General features: G+C 43.1%; 1 protein-coding gene across 34 annotated transcripts; it reads right to left on the bottom strand.

Moving 5' to 3' along the window:
- Positions 1-252: 252 nt before the first annotated feature.
- sh3bgr (SH3 domain binding glutamate-rich protein) lies at positions 253-12,228 on the bottom strand. 34 transcript variants are annotated; one of them, XM_056441882.1, is made up of 11 exons: positions 12,004-12,227; positions 10,652-10,837; positions 10,447-10,527; positions 9,446-9,535; positions 7,712-7,909; positions 7,107-7,136; positions 5,566-5,589; positions 5,156-5,182; positions 3,846-3,872; positions 1,710-1,771; positions 253-1,133 (listed from the first exon to the last, which is right to left on the bottom strand). In XM_056441882.1, exons 1-10 carry the CDS (start codon positions 12,046-12,048, stop codon positions 1,754-1,756), a joined length of 726 nt encoding a protein of 241 aa, XP_056297857.1. In that variant the 5' UTR covers positions 12,049-12,227; the 3' UTR covers positions 253-1,133; positions 1,710-1,753. The 34 variants fall into 34 exon arrangements, 30 of the variants coding, with proteins under 30 accessions (XP_056297857.1, XP_056297856.1, XP_056297858.1 ...); XM_056441881.1 differs by having other exon boundaries at positions 253-960; positions 12,004-12,226; XM_056441883.1 differs by having other exon boundaries at positions 253-960; positions 7,107-7,133; positions 12,004-12,226.
- Positions 12,229-12,462: the final 234 nt, after the last annotated feature.

Raw genomic sequence — 12,462 nt, 5'->3', positions numbered from 1 at the left:
GTAACGCACAGCAGTGGTTAGATGACAGCCTATTGTACCCTGTTGACAATTCTTACATTGTAAAGTGCTCGCCAAATATATATTTCTATGGCGTCGTATGCCCCCCCCATCTTATTTTCCCGGGATTTCTTTGGGCAAGGCATTTGCTGTATGTTCCTGTTTGCCCCTGCGCTGCTCTCCCTTCACAATGATCCACTGATCTATAAATATGTCAACTATATGGACTTTAAAATGAAAATAGAACCACTGAGGTTTCGTTCTATACCAGTCTCGTTTATTGCATTTTCCATTGCATCCAAGACTTAGTCACATGTTTCACTCTTCATTCAACAAAGTGCATCGATTAGACAGCAGTATTGGCAGGAGTAAGGGCTGGTGGAGTAGTTTGCGGTCTGTGCGTTGTCTTTTCTCATGGGGCCATTAGAAGGCTTAATTTGCATTTATATATATTTACTTGGTGGAAGGAGTCAAGAAGGCACGACGTTGGTAAATCTGCTGAACACACTAGAGAGTGAGAAATAACCCTTGAATCTGAAGTAGGCCACAAGCCAAGGTATGCCAAGGTCATCTTTTTTGATAAGGGCGCTGTCTGTTTGAGTTAGACAACTAGAATCTCTAAAAGTAAAACATGAGAAATATGTTTGAGTCGAACAAAATAACAGTTTTGCCTTTTACAAAAGCTATTCATTACAAACAAACTGACACCACTATAGGCTACTCTGCACATTTTCATTGCAGTCTCTAAATGCGAAATATAAAAAGTAAGTCAACATTGCAGTCAAAGGGGAAGGAGGGTAGCGGGTAAGGGGGGGCGGGCAATGTGGGTTAGGACGTTTGGATGGCGCCTTCAAGCACATGACCGGCAGCAGTTTCCAGTGGGGTCCAGTGTGGCCTTGGGGAGAGGTGGAGGGGTTCAAGCGTCAGGGGTCAGGGGGAGACGTCGCGGGAGGCTCTTTCAGGCTGAAACGCAAGGCCAACAGGAAATCAAACGTGAGAAACAAGGTCACACATTTCCCAGTGGATAGTGGCAGAGACTGCCACCACGCCTGTGCCCGCTCCTCCTCCGGCACATCTGAAGCTCACTTAGCAGCTTCCTCTAACGCGGCGTGACAGGGGCTCGCAGGGGTGGGGACCTGAGAAACAAGGTCACACATTTCCAGCTGAGGGAGTAGGGAGACGAGGGTCTCCATTCCTTCAAAGCTCGCTCTGTGGCTCCTAATGCCCGACATGCAGAGAGGGACTAAAAGACACGCTTTGAAGATGAGGATTATTATTTTCATCCTCACCATCATCATCCCTGCCTCAGAGGAAGAACAAATAAAAGGGGGAATTGTGGAATGTTTTTGTTATGGCTCCAGATGATCCCCAGGCTTTTTGTGCGCTCACTGCAGATGGAGCCCGTAGTGGCCATAAATAAGCTGCTGCATTATTTGTTTTCCTCTGACTGAACACCTCAAAGTGCAAGTCACTGCGTTGCAATGAACACAATGCTTTAACGCTGCTTCATAGGCCTTTGATTTGATAGCAGGGTCAAAGAGGCACATAAAAGCAAAACACGGTTTAATTAATCTGAATTAAATGCCGAATAAAAAAGCAACACCAAGTGGACCTATTCGTGCTGTGCTACCAATTCACATAATGTGTCACTGCCCTCCAGTGGTAAAGCAAAAGCACCGACACAAAGCATTGAAGAAAGTGTCACGTTTTACCTGGATCGGAGCAAATCAGCATCAACGAGGTCACCTGGCTCTAACTACTCAGCCTCTTCCTCCTGGGTAAAAGAAAAAATCATGTATGAATAACAAATAGCAAAACAAATGACAGATGACACATGTAGAACATTCTCAAGAATTGTTTCAAATATATATGTTTTGAATTTCTTTCTGTAGAACTGCGACGTGATTATAGAGTCTCAAGCTTTATGAAAAATCTAATAATTCGGTACAACTTGGGGCAGCCTATGTCGCTTGTTGTGTCAATGTCTCGGGTCAGATCCATTGAGTGAATGCGGCTTTAAGGTCAGTGGATTTAAGAAAGAAATAAAAAAAGATTAAAGTTGGATCTGCTTAGTTTGTTGCACACATAAAAGAGACAATGATTCCTCTGAAAGATAATGTCATGATCTGGTGTTTTTGTGTCTTGTTTCCTGTCTTATTTTGAAGTCCCCGTCTCTCGTATCCTCTGTTTCCCTGCACTTCCTGTCCCTGTGATTGTCTGCCCTGTCGCTGATTGTTTCCTCCTGATTGCTAGCTCCACCTTCATTGTTTCCACCTGTGTCTCGTTCCCTTGTGTATTTAGTCTGTGTCTACCGCTTGTTCTTTGTCAGATAGTTTACGTCCCGTTGCCAGAGCAGTTTCATGGCAAAATATTTTTTTTTTAAATAAAAACCTTTTTGATTCTAACTTGAACTTTATTGAGAGTGCTGCTTTTGGGTCCGTGTTTTTTTCCTGAACACGACAGATGGTGTAAAAAGAAAAAAGCTTGTCTTTTCCCTTATTGCTCTCTAAGTTTTTTTTTTCCCCTGAAGGGTTATTTGGGAGTTTTTCCTGATCCGATGCGAGGTTTTGGGGCAGGGATGTCTATGTGTACAGATTGTAAAGCACTCCGAGACAAATTTGTAATTTGTGAAATTGGGCTATACAAATAAACTGAATTGAATTGAATTTAGTCGGAATAATCAAGACATCCTTTTAAAGGGTATTTGTGTCCCACACCGATCCATTCTCTTAAAGATGTTGGACTAAATGGATTTAACGGGTTGCAGTAATACTATGTGTTTCTTCCAAATCTTCTTCTTCCTCCTTTGACGTGTTGAGAAAAAAAAAGAGATGACAGGGGTCGTGTGAAGCCTCCCTCTGAACGAGGGCAAGGTGAGACTTCACGCGTTGGTGTTCGTAGGGAGGGTGAGTTAAAAATGGAGAAGAAGTAACCCGATTGAGGTGCGGCCGGCGGCACCGACAGCACGGGCGAGAGAAAGGGAGCTAATGACCAGACAAGCGTGGTGCTTAAGACGGCGCACCGTGAAAGATGATCTTTTTAAAATGTTTTATTTAAGTGTTATCCTCCTTGTGGCTTCAGGTCGATGCCTGCCCTCTTGAAGTAAACAACTCACAGGGACAAAGGGAGTCGAGTCATTTTCTATAGTCGGACGCCACAATCACTTAATTCCATCCCGTCGTACAAATTAAGATAGTGAGCCACAAACACTATCCCACAAACAGATCAGTGTGCCGCGGAAACTAATTAGGCTGCAGTTCATAGCCCTGTGGGTCATCTGATGTCACTAAATATCGTTCTTTTTTTTTTTTTTCTTCCCTCCTGGTGTTGCGAAACAACAAGAAGTGCTCCATCACATCCATCCTCTTTGGAACTTGTCGCATCCGCTTTGTTTCAACGTGTTCTTGGCAAAAAGAAACAAAAGGTATGACTTCTTCTTCAAAAAAAAAAAGGTCCCCCTGTCAGGTCAGGGTGTCTCCTCTCCGCACAGCATCACCAAACATGTCCACCTTATGCTCATGTGCAAACGGGCAGAGTTGAACAACGCATCAAATCTTTCCACCTGTTCTCAAGGCATCAAAACAAAAAGTAAAGACGTCTTGGCAGACTCTGAGACAAGGCCCAAATAAATGCTGTGTCCTTAATGCAACACTGAACTAACAACTACGACTGTGTGGTCAGATGCCGTTTGAAGTAACGCTCATCTGTGAGTCACATGTGCACTTGACTTCATGACATGCCTCGGATGGAGACAGCAGAATAGTTTGCCTCCACCTGTATTTTCTTTGTATGCAGTCCGATCGCACATATAAATATGATTCACACAATGCCAAACAGAATATATATACCTCTTGTACTTCAGCCTCTTCTTCTTCCTATGAAGGAAGTTTAGAAAATGAAACGTCACACAGAAAAAAGGAAGATCGACGTGATACGTAATGTGGAATACGCCGTCTGTATATGGACTTGTATTTTTGCTGCCAAACTAGATCCACATGTCATATTGCTCATGCTGCACACCACCAGGCACCTCCATGTAAAATAACCGACTAGATCCATGCAGCACACAGAGAGATAGAGAGAGAGACAAAATGAAGAGGAAGCAAAGTTCAAACCCTAAACTTGATACAGCCTAAAAAAAAATACAGGACGCGATGAACCACAGAAACAATCTCATTGCCTTGTTTGTCTTGCTCCTGCAAGAGAAGTGGGACGACAACCAAATAGATGGAAAGGTAAGGAGGAAAGAAGGCAAAGGCGAAGGAAAGAAGGCGAAGGAAAGAAGGCGAAGGAAAGCAGCTAAGCATACGTGACGGAAGATCAGGCAGAGGCTGGAATGTCTCAGAGAGGCGGAGCTCTTTTCACACAGCATATCAAACGGGGACATTTTATGATCTGGACATCTTTCTTTTTTTTAAATTCTGGAATCTGGTTAAGTCCGAAATTCTCTCGAAAAGTTAACCCAGAGTTTAAAGCAATACTGTGAGAAAAGTCGCTGAGTTGTTCACAAACTTAACCAAGAAACTTGCACGCTTAATACGCAGTGCGAGAAGTGATGTGTGATCCAATGCATATGTTTTGTTTCAGGAGTATGTGTTGCTTAATGGCCAACAAAGCCCTCACTGCTGCTTCTACAGCTGATTGCTGTGAGGACACTGTAAAAACAAATGAAGGCTCCAAAGAATCAATACTCTCTCATCCAGAGAGCATGGCGAGGCATTTAGCGAGTCAATCGAACTGAAACTGTAAAAGTGCGTGGGCGAAAAAACAGAGTGAAAGTAAAAAAAGAGTGAGAGACATATCTCCACAGCACCCCAAGAAGAGATGACATCCCCGTGTGTAAGTGCATGCCCAGATGTGTCTATGTGCTTGAGCTCGTGTGAATGCAAACAGGGATGCAGAAGAGGTGACACCTGTCAAGTCATGGCACACGGACTAGAATGCAGTATCAAGCTAATAGCGTATATATGAGTAAAGGAGCTTTAAATGAGTCAGTATATTGCATTTATTCTATTATTAGAATAACATTATTATCATAGTTTTCGAATGAAAGAGAACATTTGAAGGAATAGCTCGATAGTCTGGGAAGTGATGAAAGGAATCAATAAAGGAATGAGGATGGATTGGGGCAGGTTCAAGAAACATCACGTGAATCTACCTCAAGCTGTCGAAGCTCTTCTTCCTCCTAGAAGTAAATAACAGATAGCAGGTCAGCCGGCTGTGTGGGGAAGCAAAAGAGCACCACAGGCATGCGCTATAGAAAGGGTCTCATGATTTTAAATGGAGACTACACGGGATGGTTGAGGTTGTCAGGAGGCGGCTACAGAAACTGGGACGAAATGAGGAACAGGATGTAAGCAGAATGAGGGGGAAACCAATGGAGTAGAGTGACGAGGAGAGAGAAGATAGAAGGGGAAAGAAAAGGTGTATACAGATGAATGGGAACAGCAGGCCAAGCCAATCCCACCCAAAACCAGAGCAGCCTTCCCTGATCTCTGCCCCATCAAACCCACACTGCTGAGAACTATACGGAGGAGGAGAAAGAGGCGATCACCGACGCACAGTTACCTGTGACTGCAAATCCTCTTCCTCCTGAAGGGAGCAAACCAAGAGATGGACAAAAGGGCAAAGAAGGGGTCAAATGCCGTGCACGAGGAACAAGACTGCAGCAGGACCTCTGAAACGGATGCATCTACGTGAGTTGAGTGGATCGAGTGTGTCGATTTCAGTGGACCGGAACACAAACTGAAGAGACATGGCAATTCTTACATGCAGCTCCCTGGAGAAGAAGGGGGAGACTGTGTGTGACCTCAGTTCAAATCGGCAATAAGAACTCAATAAACCCCACATTACTAGGGCATATCAATCTGTAATGGTAAAGGCCAGGTGCCACACTGCTTTGTTAAAGTGGAATGTAGCATTGTTTTAAATGCAGACATGCCGCATAATAGTTGGTAAACCAAAGCCATAATGTCTTCTTTATATATTTTTGGTTGAGGCGGTTCAATTTGCTTGATGATCATGACGTGCATTCTCAACATGAGAGCCTGGCAAACAGCGGCTGAACTGAAGATATTAGTTTTTAGGGAATAAGAAAGAGTTTCAGGCATTCAAATGCTTGTGAACAGTCAGAGGGGTGCGTAAATAAGACACATTTAAAATATCTACTTCCCTTGTGAAGATAATGGGAGAGTTTACACTAAAAGCTGAGTATTATACAGTCATTTACAGTCAGTGGGTTTGAACCTCTGAATATGGCTAATCGTCTTCTATCTAACATCCTGGACATCAGAGGTTTGCATTGGATCAACTGAGACTAGCTCACATTGTAACAGTTTAGCTCCACGCCTTCCTATTTGTAATAGTTGTTTTCATCCTGTCACACCATCTCATCAATCCAACTCCCCTCACCTGCCTCTGATCACTCCCTCGTTAGTCCCTCATTACCTTCACCTGGTCCTCACGCCCTTCTCACCTGCAGCCCATCCCCTCATTAGTCCCTCACTATTTAGCTCCCTCACTTCCACTTATCCTCTGCCAGATTGTCTTGTATTTTCATGCCAAATTCTCCAGCGTTATTAGAGTATATTCCTGGCCTGCCTGTTCTGACCTCTGATTCTCTGCCCCGCCCCTTTTTGGACTTGTTTGCTTCTTCGACTGATCTCCCAGTTTTGACCCAGCCTGTTTCCAACCAAAGACAGTATTCTTTGTTACTCCTGTCTGAGTAGTGCTTTTGGGTCCACGCTAATAGCGTCATGACACACATTATTAAGGAAAGAGGATTAGATATTTCAAAAGATTTCACGGGAATATTATGAGTGTTAATAAGTTGGTTGTGAAATAATACAACTCATTTTGAAAACGGAAGAGAAACTCGCAGGAATTAACTCTTAAAGTCTCCGGTGAACATAAAATCGGCCCAATTTCTACTTTTTAATATCAAACTTGAGAAAATACTTTCACATTATTATTCATCCAGCTCCAGCAAATTCAAGTTAACAGACACCAAACAAATGCAGCTCATGTCAGTAATCATTATTTTAGCAACATTAACATCCACAGATCACTATAGAAGCAGACATCGGTGTGTAAACCTTTGATAGACCTACCTGTCCTTCGCCCTCCTCTTCTCGGGCCTGCTGATGGAAGAGATAAGGTGGTATTAGAGGGGTCAGACTGTGTCATATGGTAAATCCACACTACAACACAACAGCATCCACAGAGCAGGCTCATAGGACCAGAAACATGGGGTGTTTGCAGCACCCTGACAGACCTGGACCAGGACAGGTGACAGTGATATATGCAGTGAAATGTGGGGTGGAAGACAAAGTGGTGACGTCGTCAGCAAAAAACAAAGACGCATGGAGGAAAATAAACAACAAACTGGACAAATGGTTGCAGAGATAGAGCAGTGAAAGGGTAAATGGTCCCATGGTGCTGAATAAACGGTGAACAAGAAGAACGGTGAAGAGGAACGTTACACATTGTTGGACTGAACCCTGAGAGGGACTCGACAAGGAGATGCAGCACAAGGACGACAGGCACTCAAAAAAGAGGAAGAGAATGACATTAAAGGGACAGTAGAGATGCTGAGGGGAGGAGAAACAGAGCATTCCAGGAATGATGGGAAGGTGGAGGAGAAGACATTAAATTCATGGGGATGGAGGGAGAGGCCAAACTACGGGAGGTTGAATGGTAGCTGAGCGGCAATTACTGTGTCTTCTGTGACCTCGTCGGTTTCTTCCATCGTCTCCTCCTCCTCGTCTCCAAGGGCCTTTTCTCCTTCCGTGACTTCATCATCTCCTTCTGCTACCTCTTCCTCGCCACCCACGACTTCCTCCCCGTCCTCCTCCTCAGCTGCCTGCTCCTCCTCGCCGTGCGCATTCCCATTTCGCTCCTCCACCGGAACCTCCTTATTGTGAGGCAAGAACAACAACTGCTGGTCAAAACAAATGACTTGGGATGTTAATGGCACAGTTGTTCATGCACAGTCGTTCAGGCACTGGTTCGACGGTGGAAAGGACGTCCAGCTCGTCAGTTGGAGAGGTTCAGGAACTCAAAGGGTGGGTGTTAGTCAACCCTGGGAATAAAGGGGAGGAGGGGTAGAAGTGGGAGCAGTTAAAAGGTGGAGACCGGCGTGTCAGTGATTCCTTTACAAAAACATCAAGTTTGTTATGATCCATCGTGAATTGAAGAAAGCCTTTTTGTCACGTGGGAATCCGTCATTGCCTTAAAGGAATAGTTAGACAATACTTTGGTAGCGTGCCACAACTCTAGATGTGAGTTCAGAGAGCTTTTTAGGTCTTTGGAGAGAGCCAGGCTAGCTGTTTCCCCCTGTTTCCAGTCTTTGTGCTAAGCTACGCTAACCGGCTGATGGCTACAGCTTAACGTTTACCTTACAGACATGGGCAATAATATTCTCAGTCTCAGCGAATAAGTGCATTTCCCAAAATGTTGACCAGTAATAGAACCGGGCCAACATTCCTTCCTGCTGGGAAGAAAATGCACCTTTGTGGAATGTGCTGTGGAATAACAAAAGGCAGGTCATAGGTTCAGCTGAGCAAAACTCTTCAATTGTGTTTTTAGCGTTATCATACAAAAATATTCATCAATAACAAAATCTTCTTTAGTTACTTTAATTGACAAAGTAGAACATTATAAATATTGCGACTTATAATACTTAAATAGTATTCAATTTAAAATGGTTCATGCAGAATTTAGATTTAAATGAATGACGTATGTTCTTTGGTATCTTCAGAACTGGGCTCAAATTAAATTGTAGATATCTGAAATTGAAATTACAACATAGTGATGAGTCAGTTACTGTATCTGAAATATTGATATCAGTAATGAGAAACCCCATCTACATGAATGGCAAAAGTAGTTCAAAATGTAATTACAGATATCTAAAATTAAGTCGTGAGCAGTCAGAATATAGTTACAGATATCTTAAATTAGAGCTTTGCCTCGGCACATTGACATCGCAGGAACTGAGGACCAGCAGGGATTTTCATTTGGGAGGAAAATTGTTAATAAGTTACTAGAAATATAAAAAACACAGCATGCTTTTTTCTTTTTTTTAAGTACCAAACCACAATAATGAAACAAAAACGTCACACTTTACAAAGCAAATTAAACATACTCCACTCTGTTAAGTACTCATTGGCGACAGGAGTGTATAGGACCATGATGCTTCACACCTATGCGGCACAATGTCACAGCGATACGACAACTCAGCACTTTGTGTTATTGAGAAATAAAAATGCTCTCGCGTGCAGAACTCCAAAGGGTTATGAGTCAGTTGTGCCGACGGGGACGGCGAGAAGGAGGAGAGGAGATTAAGAGTGTGTTCAAATCGACAGGGATGGAGAGAAGTTACGCCGGGTGGAAAGGAAAAGTTGAGACACGGTGAAAAGAAACATGGGAATGGAAGTATCGAGGGCATTACTCTTGATTCATCAAGGCTCTTCTCTGCGTTAGTTTCCTCCGCATGGGTCCCGTTCTCCACAATGAGGGCCTTGCTGGCCTGTTCGGCCTCCTGTGTCAAGGAAATGATCAGGTTTTACAAAAGTGTATCACACAGAACCAGGACGTGAACTCTTTAGATCGGCAGCCAACATGTCCTCTCCGCTCAGAAAATAAAAGTCCACTGTATCAATCTCAACAAGTTTTAGGGTTCAATTTCAAACGCTTCATCAGTTACGGTACTTGTGCGTTTTGTTATAGGCATCAAGATCTGACAACATGATTGTGTACCTTACGTTATGCTTAAATTACTTCTGCTGTCTTGTAAGCCCATGTGGGCTTTATGCGTGATGTATGCGTGACATAGTAATAATACAAAAATCATCATCATATATATACACTGGTATTTTATATTAATTTCAACCCTGTCAGGCTTTAAAGTTGTTTAATTAGAAACTTTTTGGATATTCAATATATTGTTCAAGTGATTGATCAAGCAGAATTGCCAAATATATCACTGCAGTCAACATATTTCTGTCTTGTAGTGTTAGTTTGACAGGAAATTAAACATGAAGGCATCATTCTGAGCTCTGGGATATAGTGAAGGTCTATTTTTCACTATTTTCTTACAAATTAATTTAAACCTGTTGTATAATAATAACCTGATGATCGTTGGTTAATTCTGTTGATTGAATAGTTTTCGTGAGATTTTTTGCCAAATTGCCTCAATTGTTGTTGTTGTTCTCGTACTGACAATACAAAAATGTATATCTTTCTCTGACAGATGTCACATAATGTTGACTACAAACAGCTTGTGATGTATGGCACAAGGCCAAATTCTGTTCCACTCATTTTAAACCTGCTATTAAAAAAACAATATATAAGCTCTTTGATGAAACACACTGGATTTACAGTCTGGCACATGGGCAAATTCAATTTGATTATTTATGCCCAAAGAAGAGAAAAATGCAAATAGTTTCTAACCTTTGACCCGGGAGGAGGAGGCAGCCTTAGGAAGTCGTACACCATGTTGTCCTCTTTGGCGTCGAAGAATGTTTCATAATCCTGCGTGAAAACAAGAGAACGTTCTTTAAAAAACCCACAGCAGCATCTTAGTGGAGCAGGTATGTAATTACGAATACATTCAATCAATAGAATATTTTCTATGAGGACGTTTCTGTGTACACACCCCACAGTAGCTCTCTTCATTGAAGATCTGAGGGGGCAGCGGGATGCCGTTGGCGGGCTTCTTCTCCACGGGGACGTTCTGCCTCATCCACATGCGGTTCTCCTCGTTGCAGGCGATGTCCAGCTGAGTGTAGTCCACTTTGAGAGCCTCCAGGAAGCCGACCACATCTTGCTGCTTCTTCTTGATCTGGGGGAGGCACGAGAATGCATGAAAATCAACATCGACAACATGGCGGATGAGGAAAGGATGTAATATTAAACTTCAAAGATTGAAAGTTGGAGTGTTTCTGTTTTTATTAAGTGTGCACCACCTTTTCCGTTACCCTGTCCGACATAAAGCTAACTACAGTATATTTGATTAGTTGTTCAGGAACAAATGCCAAATATTTTGCCGCAGATTGGATATATTTGTATTTTGGACTGTTTGACAGGAAATTTAAAATAATAATAATAATGCATTTTATTTGTATGGCGCTTTAAAAGGTGCTCACGGCACTTAACATGGTAAAAACAGAAACAATAAAACCAATAACAAAATATAAACAAGAGGTTGCATAACAAGAAGAAACAAAACAAAAACATACGTAACTAGCAATATGAAGATATCATTTTGTTTTTTGGGATAAAACTATGGTCTAATTTTCATTATTTTCTCACAAATGAGACTAAACAATGAATCTACTAACTGTGTGGGGTCTGTATTTAGTAAGATACAAAGTAGACTAGATTGAGAGTGACATTTCTAGACAGAATATTGCACCTGGAAGAAAAAACAGACAAACATGAAGAGGACGAACCCCACGCAGCGTTTATTTACTGCGGTGAGACAGCACTGTTAGCCACCATGACATCCCTGAGCTGGTCCAAACTGCTTATTTAGCCGCTTATTTGTTTGCCAAAAGTAGATCTAGGATTAATCCACCCTCCCTGCTGTGGCCATAGAGTTTACCGCTTACAGCGAGGTACATCTCACCACAAACACTCCGGAAAAAGATCGTTTGTGAAGGTCAGAATCCACCCCAGTGCCGGTTATGTGGGCTGAAAGCGTCTCCATATCGGGGTCCGTGACAGAGAGAAAACTTTTGGGAGCCCATAATCTCCTCAATGCGCAAGCTCTGCGTGTGACTCACTTCGACTTGGGGGACAATTAAAAGTATTTAACCACCGCAGGGAGGGTAGAACAACTAAGCATCCATCATTTACGCATGCGAAAATAACACGCAAGTGACATTCATTTCGAGGTCCCGGCGCTCTTCGGTCACTGTGAGGGGGGTGTGGGGGGGAGTCCTGATCGGTGTTTAAGAAGTATCCCCAACCGAGGGAAAGTGGATAAGAACGGGGCGCGATACTCACCGCGGTGGATCCCGATGAAGAGGCGAGAAATACTTTGATAACCATGTTGTTGCAATGTGTTTCGTGGAGCAGGCTATTCAACTAGTATAGGCTCTTAAAGGAGCAGGCGGCCTCCTCTATTATTAGTGCTCACCCAGGACGGAGACATAGCACTGAGACACACACACACACACACGCCAACACACAAACAAACACACACCGCTGCGCCTATTTCGGTCTCCGGGCTCCATTAATGTTGGGTAGGCGGGTTGGCCCCTAGGGGCGCAGCGCCACACAGGCTGATTCAGCTGTCTGTCGGCGCAGGGGTCAGTGGAGTTCGCCCTCGGCTCCTCACTCAGTGCATATATGGACAGAATTAGCACTGGGCCCACAAAAATAGGCCTAATAAAAAAACTCATTATAATAATTATAATAATGCCGATATTATTTCAGTCTAGAAATATTAGGCCTTTTTAGCAG

The sequence above is a fragment of the Pseudoliparis swirei genome, chromosome 20 (genome assembly GCF_029220125.1).
Source record: "Pseudoliparis swirei isolate HS2019 ecotype Mariana Trench chromosome 20, NWPU_hadal_v1, whole genome shotgun sequence".
NCBI lineage: Eukaryota > Metazoa > Chordata > Actinopteri > Perciformes > Liparidae > Pseudoliparis > Pseudoliparis swirei.
This window is presented reverse-complemented; position numbering and strand designations above follow the sequence as displayed.

Excerpts from the sequence above, each read along its gene's own strand:
- sh3bgr (XM_056441882.1), bottom strand. The coding sequence starts at position 12,048 with ATGGTTATCAAAGTATTTCTCGCCTCTTCATCGGGATCCACCGCG. Across the intron at positions 10,838-12,003 it reads CTTCATCGGGATCCACCGCG|ATCAAGAAGAAGCAGCAAGA; the intron begins GTGAGTATCGCG and ends TGCCTCCCCCAG. Across the intron at positions 3,873-5,155 it reads AAGAGCTTCGACAGCTTGAG|GAAGAAGAAGAGGCTGAAGT; the intron begins GTAGATTCACGT and ends CTTCCTTCATAG.